Raw genomic sequence first — 23283 nt, 5'->3', positions numbered from 1 at the left:
GATGGATCTGCCGTTACAGTAGCCTGAGAGATACTGGACCTTGCGCGGCACGTGGTAGTTGATTGGCACGATGAAGCTGTCCGTCAGCTGCAGGACCCGCATGACCTCACAGGACAGGACGTCCAATGCCAGCTTGGGTACCATGGCAACGCCTCGCGTTGGGGCCTCCGTCAGACAGTGGCTCACTGGAGAGAAAGAGAGGAGGAGAGAATACGAGGGAGAAAGAAGGAGAGAGTAGAGGACAGACCTGGGTGTGTGAGAGAGGGAGTGGGAGAGGTAGGAGGACAGTATTGGAAAATGAACAACCACTTATGATCTGTCCTTACCTTGGGAAAGGAATGGTTCAGTGGCAGACACCTCGAAGCAGTCAATGACACTATCTCCCTATGGAAGAGAGAACGAAGCAGACAGGAGTGTATTTACTGAGGAAGATAATAGTAAAAGATGACATGAGGCCAGCTGCCTTCATCCTATCTGTTAAGGGAGACAACAAACTACATCTTACCATCCCAGATACTGTGAGGAGGCCTGAGTCAGGGTCAAATAAAGGCATCAGGGTCCTGAGAAAGGAGAATAGGGGGGGAAGATGGAGAGGGAGTAGAGGGAGGAGAGAGAATAGAGGGAGGAGAGGGAGGGAGGAGAGAGGAGAGAGAGCAGAGGGAGGAGAGAGAGAGTAGAGGGAGGGAGGAGAGAGGAGAGAGAGCAGAGGGAGGAGAGGGAGGGAGGAGAGAGGAGAGAGAGCAGAGGGAGGAGAGAGAGGGAGGAGAGAGAGCAGAGGGAGGAGAGGGAGGGAGGAGAGAGGAGAGAGAGTAGAGGGAGGAGAGGGAGGGAGGAGAGAGGAGAGAGAGCAGAGGGAGGAGAGGGAGGGAGGAGAGAGTAGAGAGAGTAGAGGGAGGAGAGGGAGGGAGGAGAGAGGAGAGAGAGCAGAGGGAGGAGAGAGAGGGAGGAGAGAGGAGAGAGAGTAGAGGGAGGAGAGGGAGGGAGGAGAGAGGAGAGAGAGCAGAGGGGGGGAGGAGAGAGGAGAGAGAGTAGAGGGAGGAGAGGGAGGGAGGAGAGAGGAGAGAGAGCAGAGGGAGGAGAGGGAGGGAGGAGAGAGGAGAGAGAGTAGAGGGAGGAGAGGGAGGGAGGAGAGAGGAGAGGGAGGAGAGGGAGGGAGGAGAGAGGAGAGAGAGCAGAGGGAGGAGAGAGAGCAGAGGGAGGAGAGAGGAGAGAGGAGAGAGAGTAGAGGGAGGAGAGGGAGGGAGGAGAGAGGAGAGAGAGCAGAGGGAGGAGAGGGAGGGAGGAGAGAGGAGAGAGAGTAGAGGGAGGAGAGGGAGGGAGGAGAGAGGAGAGAGAGCAGAGGGAGGAGAGAGGAGAGAGAGCAGAGGGAGGAGAGAGAGAGGAGGGGGAAGAGAGAGGAGGGGGAGAAGAGAAAAACATGAGGGGGAGGGGGAGATGAGAGAGAGTAGAGGGAGGAGAGAGAGAGTAGAGGGAGTAGAGGGGAGAGAGAGGGGGGGGGGAGGAGGGGGAGAAGAGAGGAAGATGAGGGGGAGATGAGAGAGAGTAGAGGGAGGAGAGAGAGAGGAAAGAGAGAGTGTAGAGGGAGGAAAGAGAGAGTAGAGGGAAGAGGGAGTAGAGGAGAGAGAGAGAGGAGGGGGAAGAGAGAGAGTGAGAGGGGGAGGGGGAGGACAGGGGGAGGAGAGAGAGAGGAGGGGGAGGAGAGAGAGAAGAGGGGAAAAGAGACAAAGAGAGAGAAGATTTTCAACAAGTTGCAAAACAATTTGAATCAATCACAAAAACCAACAGGCCAGTTTACTGTAGTTTCAACCACCAACCACTAGATGGGAAACACACCACTCATAGGAGAAATGTTACATGTAGTAGTTCAGTACTATCAACCTTAACTTGCACTGCAGATATCCTCCCTCAGCAATATGTTACTATATATATATTTGGCTAATTAGCTGGTCATTACAAAGAATAACAACATATTAATCACAACAAAAACATTTCTGGCATTAAACTACAAATTGAGTGCAAAAATTCTACACACACACACACACACACACACACACACACACACACACACACACACACACACACACACACACACACACACACACACACACACACACACACACACACACACACACACACACACACAGTACAGTCCACATTCAGAGTAGTGTCCAGGGTACTTCCTGTAATAGAGTCAGAAGGGAAGTGGTGTGTGAGGTCACAGCTTCACATCACAGACAGTCCCTCCGTGAGAATGACAGAGCTAGGCATCATGGTCAGAGACAGAGAAACAAAGGAGGACAGACAGACCGTGATAGAGGGAGGGATGGTTGTTGTTAGTGAGGAAGAGGTGGAGGGGAGGGTCTGATAAAAATGCAGACCTTTCAGAATATCTGTTCGATGTTCTATATCTATATTTATCTGAACGTTCCACACCGCTGTGCCCCACTGAACACAACTGGCTGGTCAATCAGGCCCATTCTATGGCTGAACGTCACACGCACACACACACACACACACAGATCAACCAGAGTGAGTGGTGATGTCATGATGTATAAATATGAATCTAACGACAGACTGGACTAGACTGAGTGTTCTCCCTGCTACCACTGACTCTATAGGGACATGGAACTGTCTGTGTGTGTGTCTGTGTCTGTGTGTGTGTCTGTGTGTAACCCAAAGCACACAGCAAATAGACATCCAGAGTTGAACTCTGAGAAGCTGAATGAGAACAAGGACATGCTGTACTGACTGACTTCTGGGAAAGTGCTGTGATTGGTCCCTTGTTCAAACCAAGGTGTTTTGGTTGTTTCTGATGTAAAAGGAACTGAATAGGGGCCCCGCTACCCCCTATTTCCATCTCCCTCTCTCTCACACACACATCTCTCTATCTCTCACACACACACACGCTCTCTTTCTCTCACACTCCTGCAGATTGGACTGAACCCCTCCATCTCTCTACCCAGCCCTGTGAAGTCAGTGAGGGGCGGCCACGCTTCCTTAGTGCCTCTCTGTGTTCCCATGTCCAAGTCAGTCCACAGGGAGCCCCTCCATTCCCACACCCCCTTGTCCCGTCCACCTCTCTCCCTCCCTCCATTCCCACACCCCCTTGTCCCATCCACCTCTCCCTCCCTCCCTCCATTCCCACACCCCCTTGTCCCATCCACCTCTCCCTCCCTCCCTCCATTCCCACACCCCCTTGTCCCATCCACCTCTCCCTCCCTCCCTCCATTCCCACACCCCCTTGTCCCGTCCACCTCTCTCTCTCCCTCCATTCCCACACCCCCTTGTCCCATCCACGTCTCCCTCCCTCCCTCCATTCCCACACCCCCTTGTCCCGTCCACCTCTCCCTCCCTCCCTCCATTCCCACACCCCCCTCCCTCCCTCCATTCCCACACCCCCTTGTCCCGTCCACGTCTCCCTCCCTCCCTCCCTCCATTCCCACACCCCCTTGTCCCGTCCACCTCTCCCTCCCTCCCTCCCTCCCTCCCTTGTCCCGTCCACCTCTCCCTCCCTCCCTCATCCTCCTCTATGTCTCCAATAGGTGCAACAACAGTTATGTCTGCAAATGGCCCTTTCTCTCATTCTCTTATCTCTGTATGTTTATCTTGTGTTTTCTCACACTATCCCATAGGAGAAACTTACACCAATCACATAGCTGAATAATGGAGTTCTGGCCTTATCACAGATCATTGATGCTGTTTTCTACAGTGGTCACGCTCCACAGCACTGGGACTGGAGTGCATTTTCCCACACACACACACACACACAGACACGGGGGTCCACCCAGACCAATGACTGTATATGTGAATGAACAAAGCCATCGATCACGTGACACCATTCATATATAACTAGGAATAAAGTGACGAGGCCACAGGATAGATAATAGACAGTAGCAGCAGCGTATGTGATGAGTCAAAGAGTGTAAAAAGGGTCAATGCTGATATTCTGGGTAGCTATTTGGTTCATTATTTAACAGTCTTATGACTTGGGGGTGGACGCTGTACAGGGTCCTGTTGGTTCCACACTTGGTGCATTGGTACCGCTTTCTGTGCAGTAGCAGACAGACAGAACAGTCTGTGTGTGTGTGTGTGTGAGAGTGTGAGTGTGAGTGTGAGTGTGAGTGTGAGTGAGAGAGAGAGAGAGAGAGAGAGAGAGAGAGAGAGAGAGAGAGAGAGAGAGAGAGAGAGAGAGAGAGAGAGAGAGAGAGAGAGAGAGAGAGAGAGAGAGAGAGAGAGAGAGAGAGAGGAGTATACGCATGTGTGTGTTTGACTACCCACTTGTGTGTGTGTGTGTGTGTGTGTGTGTGTGTGTGTGTGTGTGTGTGTGTGTGTGTGTTCACCGTACTACTGTGGTGGAGCGTGGTGCAGTACTGCCACCCCAGATCAGACCTAAGACAGTTATCCTGAGGTTAGTCCCTTAACCTAATGACGGGGGAGACAATGGAGCAGGACAACACACACACACACACACACACAATTACAAAATACAAGTCACTCGTCTTTTTCATACAATTTGAACTGGATGAGCTTTGAGACGTGGCACCTTACACCTAACTGGGTGTTACGTTCATGTTGAGCTCACAGAGCTTTGAGACGTGGCACCTTACACCTAACTGGGTGTTACGTTCATGTTGAGCTCACAGAGCTTTGAGACGTGGCACCTTACACCTAACTGGGTGTTACGTTCATGTTGAGCTCACAGAGCTTTGAGACGTGGCACCTTACACCTAACTGGGTGTTACGTTCATGTTGAGCTCACAGAGCTTTGAGACGTGGCACCTTACACCTAACTGGGTGTTACGTTCATGTTGAGCTCACAGTGCTTTGAGACGTGGCACCTTACACCTAACTGGGTGTTACGTTCATGTTGAGCTCACAGAGCTTTGAGACGTGGCACCTTACACCTAACTGGGTGTTACGTTCATGTTGAGCTCACAGAGCTTTGAGACGTGGCACCTTACACCTAACTGGGTGTTACGTTCATGTTGAGCTCACAGTGCTTTGAGACGTGGCACCTTACACCTAACTGGGTGTTACGTTCATGTTGAGCTCACAGAGCTTTGAGACGTGGCACCTTACACCTAACTGGGTGTTACGTTCATGTTGAGCTCACAGTGCTTTGAGACGTGGCACCTTACACCTAACTGGGTGTTACGTTCATGTTGAGCTCACAGAGCTTTGAGACGTGGCACCTTACACCTAACTGGGTGTTACGTTCATGTTGAGCTCACAGTGCTTTGAGACGTGGCACCTTACACCTAACTGGGTGTTACGTTCATGTTGAGCTCACAGTGCTTTGAGACGTGGCACCTTACACCTAGATGGGTGTTACGTTCATGTTGAGCTCACAGAGCTTTGAGACGTGGCACCTTACACCTAACTGGGTGTTACGTTCATGTTGAGCTCACAGTGCTTTGAGACGTGGCACCTTACACCTAACTGGGTGTTACGTTCATGTTGAGCTCACAGAGCTTTGAGACGTGGCATACAGTGCATTCAGAAAGTATTCAGACCCCTTGACTTTTCCCACATTTTGTTATGTTACAGCCTTATTCTAAAATGGATGACATGTTTTTGTTCCCTCATCAATCTACACACAATACCCCATAATGACAAAGCAAAAACAGGTTTTTAAAGATTTTTGAAAATGTATTCTAAATAAAAAACTGAAATATCACATTTACATAAGTACTCAGTATTTTTTTTTTTTTTTTTTTTTTTTTTTTTTTTTGGGGGGGGTGGATCAGCTTAATATTGCGGAAAGAATGTTGTTTCCAATGTAATTGTCTGCATCATTTCCAATCCCCCATATTTTTTTGGGTAAATATATATATCCATTCACGTATGCATACATATACACATATATACATACACATACCTACATAGACATACATACTTTCTTTTAAAGAGTATACCTTTATTATTATTCCCTGCAAACCCTACCACCGATCCCCCAATTGGAGTAAACTGATAAACATTTCTGTTTTTACCTTCAATTTATACATCTTATACACATTTACAGACACAGTCTACTTTATAATAGTTCTCTCTTATTTGTTCTTAGTCCTTCCTCTATTTCTGTTGTCCATCCAGTTTGATTTCCACTTGTAACTGTGCTATTTCACAATAGCTCCGCACCTATACACATTTCACAGATCCCGTATGCCCTACATTGTTTATCTTGTTATTAGTCCCACCCTTCAGCTCCACTCAACCTTTCCCATCTATCTTCCAACATCATCCATTTCGGATTTTTATTTGCCATATATTTTTCAGCTGTGCTGTGATGCTTCACAAAAGATTTGAATCTTCCTATTCTCATAGCTTCCACGGATTGTAAATTAAAAATAAACATTTTTGCTAAAATAATTATTATATTATTGATTGATTGACTATGGCTTTTCAAATCCCCCAGTATTGCTATCTGTAGCGTTAGTTCTACGCAAATGTTGCAATTCTTCAACCATTCCTGGACCTGTGACCAAAAACGAGCTACATGCGGACAATACCAAAATAAATGGTCTAATGACTCTGCCTCCTCACAGCAGAATCTACAGAGCTGAGAAGATTGTATCCCCCATATATATAACATTCTATTAGTTGCAAGAATTTTGTACAATAATTTAAATTGAAAAATTCGAAGTTTTGAATCCGGCGTTGTTTTGCGTATCAATTCATAAACCATGTGCCATGGAATGGGTACATCGAAAATCTCTTCCCAACTATTTTGCAATTTATATGGCACAGCTGTAAGTTTTTTGGTCCTTAAATGAAATTGGTATATGTTTTTATTTATCACACTTTTCTTTAACCATTTATGTTCTTTAATATAAGGCCGACATACAAGTTCCTTACTTTTATCCCCTTCCACCTGCCTCTTCCATTTTTGTGGTAATGCTGCAATTAATTGGTTGTAATTTTGGGTAGAGCAGACATTTCCATATGTCTGTGTTAGCTGCATGTGTGACATTACTCCACCAGTCCTATTTATGATATCATTCACAAAAATTATACCTTTTTTAAACATTTCTTCGATAAATACAGTTTTTTTATCAATTACTATATTTGAATTTAACCACAAGATTTGTTGTACTATTTGTTCCGTCCTTTCAGGTGGATTAAACTGAAATTGCAACCAACTTTCTAAGGCTTGTTTAAAAAATAAAGATATTTTGGAGATTATTTCCTTTTCAAGCAACCGAAAGTGAGCAGGTGTAATCTGAATAAAGGGAAAAAGGCCCTTCTTGAACATAGGATGAGACATTCGTACCAATCTACTAGAGAACCAGTTTGGATTTAAGTATAATTTTTGTATGACTGATGCCTTTAGTGAGAGGTCTAATGCTTTAATATTTAATAATTTCTGCCCTCCGAATTCATATTCGTTATATAAATAGGCCCTTTTAATTTTATCTGGCTTGCCGTTCCAAATAAAATTGAATATTTTTTGTTCATATAATTTAAAAAGCAGGTCACTAGGTGTAGGCAAAACCATAAGCAAATAGGTAAACTGTGATATGATTAAAGAGTTAATCAGGGTGATTTTCCCACAAATAGACAGGTATTTTCCTTTCCATGGTAACAAGATCTTATCTATTTTTGCTAACTTTCTATAAAAATTTATTGGAGTGAGATCATTTCTTTCTTTTGGGATTTGTATACCGAGTATGTCCACATCACCGTCAGACCATTTAATTGGTAAACTACATGGCAATGTAAAATGTGTATTTTTTAGTGATCCAATACGTAATATGGTACATTTATCATAATTTGGTTTTAATCCAGAGAGGATAGCAAATGTATCTAGATCCTCTAAGAGGCCGTGGAGAGATTCTAGTTGTGGTTTTAAAAGAAAACATGAATCATCAGCGTACAATGACACCTTAGTTTTTAGGCCCTGGATTTCTAATCCCTTAATATTAATGTTTGATCTAATTTTAACAGCTAACATTTCGATGGCAATAATAAATAGATATGCCGATAGTGGACAACCTTGTTTTACTCCTCTAGATAGTTTAAAACTTTCTGAGATGTAGCCATTATTTACTATTTTACACCTAGGGTTACTATACATAATTTTTACCCATTTTATAAGAGATTCCCCAAAATTGAAATATTCTAGGCATTTATATATAAACTCCAGTCGTACTTTATCAAAAGCCTTTTCAAAATCAGCTATGAAAACCAGGCCTGGTGTCCCCGATATTTCATAGTGTTCTATTGTTTCCAGTATTTGCCTTATATTATCTCCAATGTATCGTCCATGTAAAAAACCTGTCTGATTAGGATGAATAATATCTGACAAAACTTTTTTTATTCTATGCGCCAAGCATTTTGCTAGGAGTTTTGCATCACAACACTGAAGTGTAAGAGGTCTCCAATTTTTTAAATGGACTGGATCTTTATATATACCACTTGGGTCCTGTTTCAGTAATAATGATATCACACCTTCTTGTTGCGTGTCTGATAATCTATCATTTATATAGGAGTGGTTAAAACAAGCTAATAGTGGTCCTTTGAGTATATAAAAAAAATGTTTGTATACTTCCACTGGTATGCCATCCAGTCCTGGAGTTTTCCCATCCTTAAAGGCCCCAATTGCATCAAGTAGTTCCTCCTCTGTAATTAGGCCTTCACATGAGTCTTTCTGTACAGATGTTAATTTTACATTATTATTAGGGAAAAAATCCATACAATTAGTTTCAGTTAGTGGAGATGGAGGAGCCTGAAACGAAAATATATTCTTAAAGTACTTTACTTCCTCTTTCAAAATATCATTTGGTGAATCATGCGTGACTCCATCATTTGTAACAAGTTTTAATACGTTTTTTTTGGTAGCATTTCTATATTGAAGATTGAAAAAGAATTTGGTACATTTTTCCCCATATTCCATCCAGTTAGCTTTATTTTTGTAATATATTACACTGGATCTTTCTTGAATAAGTTCCTCCATTTCTTTTTGTTTTTCCTCTAACTTATTCTGTGCCTCTATGGTACCGTTTTTATTGTTATCTAACTGTACTGTTAGTCCTTCAATTTCCTTTGTTAATATGGACTCTTTTGATCGAAATTGCTTTTGTTTTATAGATGAGTACTGAATTGCATGGCCTCTAAAGGCACACTTAAAAGTGTCCCATACAATATGGGGATCTGCTGTACCTATGTTATGTCTAAAAAAGTCAGTTATAAATTCTTCTGTCCTAGTTCTAAACAATTTATCATCTAGTAGGCTTTGATTAAATTTCCAATATCCTCGCCCACGTGGAAATTCTGTAAGAGTAATATATATGCCAATTATGTGATGGTCCGACCGCATTCTGTCCCCTATCAAACACTTTTTAACTTTTGGTGCCAGAGAGAATGATATAAGAAAGTAGTCAAGGCGACTAGCTTGATTAAGCCTCCGCCATGTATATCTCACTAGGTCAGGGTATTTAAGTCTCCATATATCCACTAATTCCAATATATCCATGACATTCCTGATTTCCTTAAGTGCCTGAGGGTGATAGTTTGTAGTGTGATTTCCTTTCCGGTCCATAGAGGTATTTAAGACCGTATTAAAGTCTCCCACTATAATAATAGAGTCTAGTGTTGCTTGTAGAGTTGATACATTCTTATATACAGTGGGGAGAACAAGTATTTGATACACTGCCGATTTTGCAGGTTTTCCTACTTACAAAGCATGTAGAGGTCTGTAATTTTTATCATAGGTACACTTCAACTGTGAGAGACAGAATCTAAAACAAATATCCAGAAAATCACATTCTATGATTTTTAAGTAATTAATTTGCATTTTATTGCATGAAATAAGTATTTGATACATCAGAAAAGCAGAACTTAATATTTGGTACAGAAACCTTTGTTTGCAATTACAGAGATCATACATTTCCTGTAGTTCTTGACCAGGTTTGCACACACTGCAGCAGGGATTTTGGCCCACTCCTCCATACAGACCTTCTCCAGATCCTTCAGGTTTGGGGGCTGTCGCTGGGCAATACGGACTTTCAGCTCCCTCCAAAGATTTTCTATTGGGTTCAGGTCTGGAGACTGGCTAGGCCACTCCAGGACCTTGAGATGCTTCTTACGGAGCCACTCCTTAGTTGCCCTGGCTGTGTGTTTCGGGTCGTTGTCATGCTGGAAGACCCAGCCACGACCCATCTTCAATGCTCTTACTGAGGGAAGGAGGTTGTTGGCCAAGATCTCGCGATACATGGCCCCATCCATCCTCCCCTCAATACGGTGCAGTCGCCCTGTCCCCTTTGCAGAAAAGCATCCCCAAAGAATGATGTTTCCACCTCCATGCTTCACGGTTGAGATGGTGTTCTTGGGGTTGTACTCATCCTTCTTCTTCCTCCAAACACGGCGAGTGGAGTTTAGACCAAAAAGCTATATTTTTGTCTCATCAGACCACATGACCTTCTCCCATTCCTCCTCTGGATCATCCAGAGGGTCATTGGCAAACTTCAGAAGGGCCTGGACATGCGCTGGCTTGAGCAGGGGGACCTTGCGTGTGCTGCAGGATTTTAATCCATGACGGCGTAGTGTGTTACTAATGGTTTTCTTTGAGACTGTGGTCCCAGCTCTCTTCAGGTCATTGACCAGGTCCTGCCGTGTAGTTCTGGGTTGATCCCTCACCTTCCTCATGATCATTGATGCCCCACGAGGTGAGATCTTGCATGGAGCCCCAGACCAAGGGCGATTGACCGTCATCTTAAACTTCTTCCATTTTCTAATAATTGCGCCAACAGTTGTTGCCTTCTCACCAAGCTGCTTGCCTATTGTCCTGTAGTCCATCCTAGCCTTGTGCAGGTCTACAATTTTATCCCTGATGTCCTTACACAGCTCTCTGGTCTTGGCCATTGTGGAGAGGTTTGAGTCTGTTTGATTGCGTGTGTGGACAGGTGTCTTTTATACAGGTAACGAGTTCAAACAGGTGCAGTTAATACAGGTAATGAGTGGAGAACAGGAGGGCTTCTTAAAGAAAAACGAACAGGTCTGTGAGAGCCGGAATTCTTACTGGTTGGTAGGTGATCAAATACTTATGTCATGCAATAAAATGCAAATTAATTACTTAAAAATCATACAATGTGATTTTCTGGATTTTTGTTTTAGATTCCGTCTCTCACAGTTGAAGTGTAACTATGATAAAAATTACAGACCTCTACATGCTTTGTAAGTAGGAAAACCTGCAAAATCGGCAGTGTATCAAATACTTGTTCTCCCCACTGTATATTGTCAAAGAAGCTTGGATCATCATTATTCGGTCCGTATAGGTTAATAAGCCATATATGTTTATTGTCCAATAACATATTTAAAATAATCCATCTACCTTGAGGATCTGTTTGGACAAGTTGCACATTTGGATCAAAGTTATTATTAATTAAAACCATCACCCCTTTTGAATTTCTTTGCCCATGGGAGAAATATATTTCGCCCCCCCAGTTCTTTTTCCACAAAACTTCATCTAAAACTGTTGAATGGGTTTCCTGTAAACAGTAGATATTATAATCCTTCTCTTTTAGCCAGGTAAATACTGATCGTCTTTTCTTATTATCTGCTAAGCCATTACAATTGTAACTGGCTATACTTATTTCACCACTTACCATAATGAGACACACCTTTCAATTATTTTTATCAAAATATATGTTTGTAAACGTCCTATTAAAAAGTAACATAATGATTGAGTGTCTATATAGTTGTACCATGACATTTGCATCTCCACTAAGCAAACCTCCAATTGGTCCCCACTATTCCACCCGCCAAAAGCCCCCATCTCGAGTTGGGTTGTCATCCCAATGCCCGGCAGACCACCCCCGACCCCCCGCATCGCACAGCCCCGGACCGACTGGGATCCATCCTTCCAAAAGTGCACACAGCACCATCCACCGAACCGAAGCAGATCCATTGCCAAATGCATTTCCATCGCCCTCACCTCGATTTTTATTACATATTGCTGTGAATCATCCTCTATAGTCCCTAACATCTTTTACTTCTTCCTTCGCAACAGTTGTGGGATACACACATACACCCACACACATTCAGCCCTTACCCCCACACAACCATAAGCTCACCCTCTCAACAATTGCACCATCCCAGAGCCCAACTCAAGATGGGTCATGATTTACAAATGTACTTGCAGTTGCAGCTGCATGAGAAGGCCTGCAAGACCGCGCAAAAAATGAGCATAAATGTAGAGATTTATTTACCATTGTCACATCCTAGATGATGGAGGTCAAATGTACACCTCCTTCCTGAAACACCCACAATACGGTCATCCATTTTGACCATGTTCCCAAGCCTCTCCATGCAGTCCGATTGGTTTCGTGCCACCAGGGCCACAATAATATACCCCCTCTCTGAATGTCCGAGTGTGACCCCCTCCCCATGGGTTACTGCAGCTAGTGTTGCCAGCACTGCCACTGCCTGGGTGGGGGCACCCCACCGGAATCCCCACCGGCTAGGTACAAGGTCATCAAGGTTCTCATTAGCAGCTTTGAGAATTTCCTTGTTTATTATGCTCTCCCTTTAGGGGGCTTTGGCTTTGCAGGACCAACCCTGCCAAGCAGGCTCAGAATCTTGAGGGGGCAGTGCTGCTCTTGGTCCCTGACCTCATTTTGGCTGCATACAGACCGCATACAGCATGCACATAAAACAGTTAGGGACTTCTCCTTAGTATCTGGGCTATTCATGTGGGTGTCTAGGGTATAGGGCCATGGACCGTACCATTAAAATAGGATAATAAATAATTAGATATAATTTATTTTAAAAATGTAGTTCCCCATGATAGGACAATAAATAAATAAGACGTGTAATTCATTATAAAAGTATATCCATCATCTGAACAACATTGAAAGCCCTCTCATACCCGGCCCACAGCAATACACTGGCTCTGGGATATGCAACTATTTCATTACTCACTCACTCAACTTTTCAAACATAACAAATAAAAATAAACACACACCACACCATCCACACATACTGTGCCTTCTGTTTACTTAGTTTTTATCTTCACTATATAGAAATAGTGCTTGTGTTCAATTAGTTATATGTGAAGATTTATAGAAAAGCTATATTTTGTATTGTATTGTCACAATCTGTAACCGGGCTTGAATTGTGTTTATTTTCCTCATCTATGAGAACTTTGTAATTTTTAAAATAACCATGGAGTAATCTTTGTGTCTCTGAACAACTGGTTATCAATATATAGTTTATCAACGACGAGAGCTACTCGTTTCGCTTTTAATCTATTTTCTTTGAAAATTGGATACAGAACTTTGCGCCGTTCTGCAATTTATTTCGGAAACTGATCATTCATGCCAATTTTGGTCCCAGCAAGTCTTTTACCCAGGCTTTTAACCATTATTTTATCTTTAAATGAAGCAAATTTGGCAACGATTGGGCGTTCGTACCTCTGCCCTCTCTGTCCGAGGCGGTGTACACGTTCAAGTTGGATCTTATCGATAACTTCGCGCGGTATCTGAAGCGCTGCAAAAAGGAACTCTCTAACTACAGATTCAGGAACCTCTCCTTCTTTCTCTTGGATACCTGTAAGTACCAAATTCTCTCTCATGGATCTAGTTTGTATGTCCAGTAAGCATTCCTTCAGAACGTTGTTCTCCTTTTTAAATTCATTCATTTCGGTTTCAATCTTATTGACCGTCCCTTTTAGCGCGTGTGTTTCCTTCTCCAAAGCCGCAGCTTTTTCATCACTCATCTCTAGGCTTGCCTTCAACTCTTTTATATCTTTACTAACTAATTCAAGTATACCCAGTTTGTCATTTATTGATTTTAACAGATCGGTTTCGACCTTTACCATTGCCGGTGTTGAGAATATTAGATCATCCGTGTCGGTTGAGGAGTCACGTTTTCGTTTTTGATTCGGTTCCCCTGTCTTATTCTCCGTCATGTTTGGGTGTTGCTTGTTTTCGTAATATTTGTCGATAAATGTCTCTAGTCTTAGGATTTGTTTTGTGTTATTATCCAGATTGAAGGTTATCACCCACCAGATTATGTAGTGCTAATATTTTAGTCTAATTTAGCAGATATTTCGAATATTATGTTTTATCTTGAGGTGCTCTACATAACTTCGTTCAGTCCGCCATTACCTTTACGTTACCTTTACGTCCGCCGTCTACGTCCTGTCTTGAATTATTATTATAGAGAGAGAGAGAGAGAGAGAGAGAGAGAGAGAGAGAGAGAGAGAGAGAGAGAGAGAGAGAGAGAGAGAGAGAGAGAGAGAGAGAGAGAGAGAGAGAGAGAGAGAGAGAGAGAGAGAGAGAGAGAGAGAGGAGTATACGCATGTGTGTGTTTGACTACCCACTTGTGTGTGTGTGTGTGTGTGTGTGTGTGTGTGTGTGTGTGTGTGTGTGTGTGTTCACCGTACTACTGTGGTGGAGCGTGGTGCAGTACTGCCACCCCAGATCAGACCTAAGACAGTTATCCTGAGGTTAGTCCCTTAACCTAATGACGGGGGAGACAATGGAGCAGGACAACACACACACACACACACACACACACAATTACAAAATACAAGTCACTCGTCTTTTTCATACAATTTGAACTGGATGAGCTTTGAGACGTGGCACCTTACACCTAACTGGGTGTTACGTTCATGTTGAGCTCACAGAGCTTTGAGATGTGGCACCTTACACCTAACTGGGTGTTACGTTCATGTTGAGCTCACAGAGCTTTGAGACGTGGCACCTTACACCTAACTGGGTGTTACGTTCATGTTGAGCTCACAGAGCTTTGAGACGTGGCACCTTACACCTAACTGGGTGTTACGTTCATGTTGAGCTCACAGAGCTTTGAGACGTGGCACCTTACACCTAACTGGGTGTTACGTTCATGTTGAGCTCACAGTGCTTTGAGACGTGGCACCTTACACCTAACTGGGTGTTACGTTCATGTTGAGCTCACAGAGCTTTGAGACGTGGCACCTTACACCTAACTGGGTGTTACGTTCATGTTGAGCTCACAGAGCTTTGAGACGTGGCACCTTACACCTAACTGGGTGTTACGTTCATGTTGAGCTCACAGAGCTTTGAGACGTGGCACCTTACACCTAACTGAGTGTTACGTTCATGTTGAGCTCACAGAGCTTTGAGACGTGGCACCTTACACCTAACTGGGTGTTACGTTCATGTTGAGCTCACAGTGCTTTGAGACGTGGCACCTTACACCTAACTGGGTGTTACGTTCATGTTGAGCTCACAGAGCTTTGAGACGTGGCACCTTACACCTAACTGGGTGTTACGTTCATGTTGAGCTCACAGTGCTTTGAGACGTGGCACCTTACACCTAACTGGGTGTTACGTTCATGTTGAGCTCACAGAGCTTTGAGACGTGGCACCTTACACCGAAATTGGGTGTTACGTTCATGTTGAGCTCACAGTGCTTTGAGACGTGGCACCTTACACCTAACTGGGTGTTACGTTCATGTTGAGCTCACAGTGCTTTGAGACGTGGCACCTTACACCTAACTGGGTGTTACGTTCATGTTGAGCTCACAGAGCTTTGAGACGTGGCACCTTACACCTAACTGGGTGTTACGTTCATGTTGAGCTCACAGTGCTTTGAGACGTGGCACCTTACACCTAACTGGGTGTTACGTTCATGTTGAGCTCACAGTGCTTTGAGACGTGGCACCTTACACCTAACTGGGTGTTACGTTCATGTTGAGCTCACAGAGCTTTGAGACGTGGCATACAGTGCATTCAGAAAGTATTCAGACCCCTTGACTTTTCCCACATTTTGTTATGTTACAGCCTTATTCTAAAATGGATGACATGTTTTTGTTCCCTCATCAATCTACACACAATACCCCATAATGACAAAGCAAAAACAGGTTTTTAAAGATTTTTGAAAATGTATTCTAAATAAAAAACTGAAATATCACATTTACATAAGTACTCAGTACTTAGTTGAAGCAGCTTCGGCATTGATTACAGCCTCAAGTCTTCTTCCACTCAAAGACATTCAGAGACTTGTCCCGAAGCCACTCCTGCGTCGTCTTGGCAGTGTGCTTAGGGTCGTTGTCCTGTTGGAAGGTGAACCTTTTCCCTAGTCTGAGGTCCCGAGCGCTCTGGAGCAGTTTTCATCAAGGATCTCTCTGTACTTTGGTCCGTTCATCTTTGCCTCTTTCCTAACTAGTCTCCCACTCTCTGCTGCTGAAAAACATCCCCACAGCATGATGCTGCCACCACCATGCTTTACTGTACGGATGGTGCCAGGTTTCCTCCAGACGTGACGCTTGGCATTCAGGCCAAAGAGTTCAATCTTGGTTTCATCAGACCAGAGAATCTTGTTTCTCATGGTCTGAGAGTCCTTAAGGTGCCTTTTGGCAAACTCCAGGTGGGCTGTCATGTGCCTTTCACTGAGGAGTGGCTTCTGTCTGTCCACTCTACCATAAAGGCCTGATTGGTGGAGTGCTGCAGAGATGGTTGTCCTTCTGGAATGTTCTCCCATCTCCACAGAGGAACTCTGGAGCTCTGTCAGAATGACCATCGGGTTCTTGGTCACCTCCCCCAAAAAGTTTTTTGCTCTGACATGCACTGTCAACTGTGGGACCTTATATAGACAGGTGTGTGCCTTTCCAAATCAGGTCCAATCAATTGAATATACCACAGGTGGACTCCAATCAAGTTGTAGAAACATCTCAAGAATGATCAATGGAAACAGGATGCACCTGAGCTCAATTGAGTCTCATAGTAAAGGGTCTGAATACTTATGTAAGTAAGGTATTTCTGGTTTTGCTAAAATGTTTTTAAAAAACAACAACAATTAAACTGTTTTTGCTTTGTCATTATGCGGTATTGTGTGTAGATTGATGTAAAAAATATATTTAATACATTTTACAATAAGGCTGTAACGTAACAAAATGTGGAAAAAGCGAAGGGGTCTGAATACTTTCCGAATTCACTGTACTTCAACCTAACTGGATAACATTAAAACATTAGGGAGAAAACTAAGATTCACAAATGGATCTGTGATTCCAACTCAACGGCCAAATAATTCCCCCACAGGAAAGAATGGGAGAGCTCACCAAGACAAATAAAGAGAGAGAGAGAGAGATGGTTTAGCAGGTGCTGGGCAATCACCTCAACATTAAAACCCATTCTGAGGCAAAAGACATCTGCTTCCATCTTGGGTCTAAAGTTTATCTTTCTGACCTACAATCACCCCCCCAAAGACGAACCACACACACATCACACACTCCACCCCTCCCACACAAGTTCAACAGATCCACTGGTGTTAGAGAAAAATCCCCATGGCTTCAGTCTGTCAGCACTGCTTCCAGTTGATCAGAGATGAGAGAAAACAGAGGGAGAAAGGAGGAGAAACCCCTCTTCAGCTTAGCCACCACCTCATCGCTCCTCCAGAGAGCTAGAACAACCTTACAGCCTTCAAATGACCTTCCACACATGACAGGAACCTTCAGCACCACTAGATAGGACGACGTTATGTGTGGAGATAGAGAGAGAGTTTGTGTGAGTGTGTGTACTGCAAGTACGTGTGTGTTCATACTGTCAGTGAGTGTGTGTTTAACCTCAGCCCAGATAGATGATGATATGAGTCTGAATGAGGAGAGTACAGCAGATAGAGTCTGAATGAGGAGAGTACAGTAGATAGAGTCTGAATGAGGAGAGTACAGCAGATAGAGTCTGAATGAGGAGAGTACAGCAGATAGAGTCTGAATGAGGAGAGTACAGTAGATAGAGTCTGAATGAGGAGAGTACAGTAGATAGAGTCTGAATGAGGAGAGTACAGTAGATAGAGTCTGAATGAGGAGAGTACAGTAGATATAGTCTGAATGAGGAGAGTACAGCAGATAGAGTCTGAATGAGGAGAGTACAGCAGATAGAGTCTGAATGAGGAGAGTACAGCAGATAGAGTCTGAATGAGGAGAGTACAGTAGATAGAGTCTGAATGAGGAGAGTACAGTAGATAGAGTCTGAATGAGGAGAGTACAGTAGATAGAGTCTGAATGAGGAGAGTACAGCAGATAGAGTCTGAATGAGGAGAGTACAGCAGATAGAGTCTGAATGAGGAGAGTACAGCAGATAGAGTCTGAATGAGGAGAGTACAGTAGATAGAGTCTGAATGAGGAGAGTACAGCAGATAGAGTCTGAATGAGGAGAGTACAGCAGATAGAGGGAAGAGAAAAAAGAGGGGACAGTCAGACAGAGGGACAGGTAGATAAAATACATGGGGGAGAGGTAGAGGTGGAGGTGGATGGGGGGAGAGGTAGAGGTGGAAAGGGAGAGAGTTGGAGAGGGGGAGAGGTAGATAAAATACATGGAGGAGAGGTAGAGGTGGAGGTGGATGGGGGAGAGGTAGAGGTGGAAAGGGAGAGAGTTGGAGAGGGGGAGAGGTAGAGGTGGAAAGGGAGAGAGTTGGAGAGGGGGAGAGGTAGAGGTGGAAAGGGAGAGAGTTGGAGAGGGGGAGAGGTAGATAAAATACATGGGGGAGAGGTAGAGGTGGAGGTGGATGGGGGGAGAGGTAGAGGTGGAAAGGGAGAGAGTTGGAGAGGGGGAGAGGTAGAGGTGGAAAGGGAGAGAGTTGGAGAGGGGGAGAGGAAGATAAAATACATGGAGGAGAGGTAGAGGTGGAGGTGGATGGGGGAGAGGTAGAGGTGGAAAGGGAGAGAGGTAGAGAGGGGGAGAGGTAGAGGTGGAAAGGGAGAGAGTTGGAGAGGGGGAGAGGTAGAAGTAGAAAGGGAGAGAGGTGGAGAGGGGGAGAGGAAGAAAAAATACATGGAGGAGAGGTAGAGGTGGAGGTGGATGGGGGAGAGGTAGAGGTGGAAAGGGAGAGAGGTAGAGAGGGGGAGAGGTAGAGGTGGAAAGGGAGAGAGTTGGAGAGGGGGAGAGGTAGAAGTGGAAAGGGAGAGAGGTGGAGAGGGGGAGAGGAAGAAGTAGAAAGGGAGAGAGGTGGAGAGGGGGAGAGGAAGAAGTAGAAAGGGAGAGAGGTGGAGAGGGGGAGAGGAAGATAAAATACATGGAGGAGAGGTAGAGGTGGAGGTGGATGGGGGAGAGGTAGAGGTGGAAAGGGAGAGAGGTAGAGAGGGGGAGAGGTAGAGGTGGAAAGGGAGAGAGTTGGAGAGGGGGAGAGGTAGAAGTAGAAAGGGAGAGAGGTGGAGAGTGGGAGAAAGGGGTAGAGGTGGAGAGGTAGAGAGGTGAGAGAGCGGGAGAGAGAGGGGAGAGGTAGAGAGGTGGAGAGGGGGAGAGAGAAAGAGGGGAGAGGGGGAGAGAGAGAGAGGGGTAGAGAGGTAGAGAGGTGAGAGAGGGGGAGAGAGGTGGAGGGGTACAGGTAGAGAAATGTAGAGAGCAACACAGGTGAGGGCCATCAGCAGCTGTGATCTGAGGCAGATTTGGAGAGAAAAAGAGTCTGAAAATGAACAGAAACTGGAGCGGACCCAACCGAGAGTACGCAGTCATGAACACACACAGCTATACAGTAAACACACACACACACATACTCCCTGACGTTTAGGCAAAAAATACTCAGGTGTGGATATAAGCTGAGAGGTGAGGTACACTGTGTGTGTGTGTGTGTGTGTGTGTGTGTGTGTGTGTGTGTGTGTGTGTGTGTGTGTGTGTGTGTGTGTGTGTGTGTGTGTGTGTGTGTGTGTGTGTGTGTGTGTGTGTGTGTGTGTGTGTGTGTGTGTGTGTGTGTGCACGCTACAGCCCTGCCCTTGCATATCAAGCCTCACACAGTACAGCATTATGCCTAGTTAATTAACTTCAGAGATCCAGGATATAGGGCAGGCAGGCAGACAAACAGGCAGAGAGGCAGACAGGCAGTGAGGCAGACCGACAGATGGGCAGGCCGAAAGGCAGGGAGGCAGACAGATAGCGTTGACTGTAGTAGCCTGATAGATCAGTATCGCTGAAAGGCACCTGTCACTACAGTTTGAGTCCTGCCCTGCACCAGCCCCCAGACACAGGTCTCTTATCTGGAGCCACTGGAGCAAAGCCAGGCAGGCTAGGTTAGTGTGTAGTGAGTAGTGAGTAGTGTGTAGTGAGTACTCACTGGGCCTGTCCAATGGACCATACAGTACAGCAGTAGGCCAGAGGACACACTAGTCATTCAGTACACAGAGTACCAGAGTAGATCATATACAAAGGTCATACAGGCCAGTCATAGAGTCATACAGAAAGTCAAGCCCTAAGAGCTATATATACTAACACAAATATAAATGCAACGATTTTACTAAAGTATACATCATATAAGGAAATCAACCATAAAAAAAAAAGTGTCCCTAATCTAAGGATTTCACATGACTGGGCAAGGGCACAGCCATAGGTGGGCCTGAGAGGCATAGGCCCACCCACTTGGGAGCCAGGCCCACCCACTTGGGAGCCACAGGCCCACCCACTTGGGAGCCAGGCCCACCCACTTGGGAGCCAGGCCCACCCACTTGGGAACCAGGCCCACCCACTTGGGAACCAGGCCCACCCACTGGGGAGCCAGGCCCAGTCAATCAGAATGAGTTTTTCTCCACAAAAGGGCTTTATTACAGACAGAAATACTCCTCAGTTTCATCAGCTGTCCGGGTGGCTGTTCTCAGACAATCCAGCAGGTGAAGAAGCTGGACCCTTCTGTGTCTGCGTCTTGAATCCCACCCTATTCACCATGTAGTCAAAGCAGTGCTACTAGTGTAATACATAAGGAACAGATAGGGTGCCATTTGAGATTTGGCCAGTGGGTCACAAAGACAACGTGGGAGCCAGTGCAATAGGGTTAAGGTTGTGGGAGCCAGTGCAATAGGGTTAAGGTTGTGGGAGCCAGTGCAATATGGTTAAGGTTGTGGGAGCCAGTGCAATATGGTTAAGGTTGTGGGAGCCAGTGAAATAGGGTTAAGGTTGTGGGAGCCAGTGCAATAGGGTTAAGGTTGTGGGAGCCAGTGCAATATGGTTAAGGTTGTGGGAGCCAGTGCAATAGGGTTAAGGTTGTGGGAGCCAGTGCAATAGGGTTAAGGTTGTGGGAGCCAGTGCAATAGGGTTAAGGTTGTGGGAGCCAGTGCAATAGGGTTAAGGTTGTGGGAGCCAGTGCAATAGGGTTAAGGTTGTGGGAGCCAGTGCAATAGGGTTAAGGTTGTGGGAGCCAGTGCAATAGGGTTAAGGTTGTGGGAGCCAGTGCAATAGGGTTAAGGTTGTGGGAGCCAGTGCAATAGGGTTAAGGTTGTGGGAGCCAGTGCAATAGGGTTACGGTTGTGGGAGCCACTGCAATAGGGTTAAGGTTGTGGGAGTCAGTGAAATAGGGTTAAGGTTGTGGGAGCCAGTGCAATAGGGTTAAGGTTGTGGGAGCCAGTGCAATAGGGTTAAGGTTGTGGGAGCCAGTGCAATAGGGTTAAGGTTGTGGGAGCCAGTGCAATAGGGTTAAGGTTGTGGGAGCCAGTGCAATAGGGTTAAGGTTGTGGGAGCCAGTGCAATAGGGTTAAGGTTGTGGGAGCCACTGCAATAGGGTTAAGGTTGTGGGAGCCAGTGCAATAGGGTTAAGGTTGTGGGAGCCAGTGCAATAGGGTTACGGTTGTGGGAGCCACTGCAATAGGGTTAAGGTTGTGGGAGTCAGTGAAATAGGGTTAAGGTTGTGGGAGCCAGTGCAATAGGGTTAAGGTTGTGGGAGCCAGTGCAATAGGGTTAAGGTTGTGGGAGCCAGTGCAATAGGGTTACGGTTGTGGGAGCCAGTGCAATAGGGTTAAGGTTGTAGGAGCCAGTGCAATAGGGTTAAGGTTGTGGGAGCCACTGCTATAGGGTTAAGGTTGTGGGAGCCAGTGCAATAAGGTTAAGGTTGTGGGAGCCAGTGTAATAGGGTTAAAGTTGTGGGAGCCAGTGCAATAGGGTTAAGGTTGTGGGAGCCAGTGCAATAGGGTTAAGGTTGTGGGAGCCAGTGCAATAGGGTTAAGGTTGTGGGAGCCAGTGCAATAGGGTTAAGGTTGTGGGAGCCAGTGCAATAGGGTTAAGGTTGTGGGAGCCAGTGCAATAGGGTTAAGGTTGTGGGAGCCAGTGAAATAGGGTTACGGTTGTGGGGGCCAGTGAAATAGGGTTAAGGTTGTGGGAGCCAGTGCAATAGGGTTAAGGTTGTGGGAGCCACTGCAATAGGGTTAAGGTTGTGGGAGCCAGTGCAATAGGGTTACGGTTGTGGGAGCCAGTGAAATAGGGTTAAGGTTGTGGGAGCCAGTGCAATAGGGTTAAGGTTGTGGGAGCCACTGCAATAGGGTTACGGTTGTGGGAGCCAGTGCAATAGGGTTAAGGTTGTGGGAGCCAGTGCAATAGGGTTAAGGTTGTGGGAGCCAGTGCAATAGGGTTAAGGTTGTGGGAGCCACTGCAATAGGGTTAAGGTTGTGGGAGCCACTGCAATAGGGTTAAGGTTGTGGGAGCCACTGCAATAGGGTTAAGGTTGTGGGAGCCACTGCAATAGGGTTAAGGTTGTGGGAGCCACTGCAATAGGGTTAAGGTTGTGGGAGCCACTGCAATAGGGTTAAGGTTGTGGGAGCCAGTGCAATAGGGTTAAGGTTGTGGGAGCCAGTGCAATAGGGTTACGGTTGTGGGAGCCAGTGCAATAGGGTTAAGGTTGTGGGAGCCAGTGCAATAGGGTTAAGGTTGTGGGAGCCACTGCAATAGGGTTAAGGTTGTGGGAGCCAGTGCAATAGGGTTAAGGTTGTGGGAGCCAGTGCAATAGGGTTAAGGTTGTGGGAGCCAGTGCAATAGGGTTAAGGTTGTGGGAGCCAGTGCAATAGGGTTAAGGTTGTGGGAGCCAGTGCAACAGGGTTAAGGTTGTGGGAGCCAGTGCAATAGGGTTAAGGTTGTGGGAGCCACTGGGTTACGGTTGTGGGAGCCAGTGCAATAGGGTTAAGGTTGTGGGAGCCAGTGCAATAGGGTTACGGTTGTGGGAGCCACTGCAATAGGGTTAAGGTTGTGGGAGCCACTGGGTTACGGTTGTGGGAGCCAGTGCAATAGGGTTAAGGTTGTGGGAGCCAGTGCAATATGGTTAAGGTTGTGGGAGCCAGTGCAATAGGGTTACGGTTGTGGGAGCCAGTGCAATATGGTTAAGGTTGTGGGAGCCAGTGAAATAGGGTTAAGGTTGTGGGAGCCAGTGCAATAGGGTTAAGGTTGTGGGAGCCAGTGAAATAGGGTTAAGGTTGTGGGAGCCAGTGCAATAGGGTTAAGGTTGTGGGAGCCAGTGCAATAAGGTTAAGGTTGTGGGAGCCAGTGCAACAGGGTTAAGGTTGTGGGAGCCACTGCAATAGGGTTACGGTTGTGGGAGCCAGTGCAATAGGGT

At 45.6% G+C, this 23283-nt stretch overlaps 1 protein-coding gene across 1 annotated transcript in view; it reads right to left on the bottom strand.

Moving 5' to 3' along the window:
* coro7 (coronin 7) overlaps window positions 1-23283 on the bottom strand; it is a 252581-nt gene that overhangs the window by 18443 nt on the left and 210855 nt on the right. Inside the window, exons 10-12 of the mRNA XM_071394783.1 lie at window positions 506-560; window positions 327-384; window positions 40-185 (exon numbers count right to left, since the gene is read on the bottom strand). Of these exons, the coding sequence (XP_071250884.1) occupies window positions 40-185; window positions 327-384; window positions 506-560 (259 nt within the window). The remainder of the gene's footprint in view (window positions 1-39; window positions 186-326; window positions 385-505; window positions 561-23283) is intronic.

This window comes from Salvelinus alpinus, chromosome 1 (assembly GCF_045679555.1).
Source record: "Salvelinus alpinus chromosome 1, SLU_Salpinus.1, whole genome shotgun sequence".
In the NCBI taxonomy this organism is placed as follows: domain Eukaryota; kingdom Metazoa; phylum Chordata; class Actinopteri; order Salmoniformes; family Salmonidae; genus Salvelinus; species Salvelinus alpinus.
The sequence above is the reverse complement of the archived record's forward strand: the minus strand, read 5'-3'. Positions and strand labels throughout refer to the sequence as shown.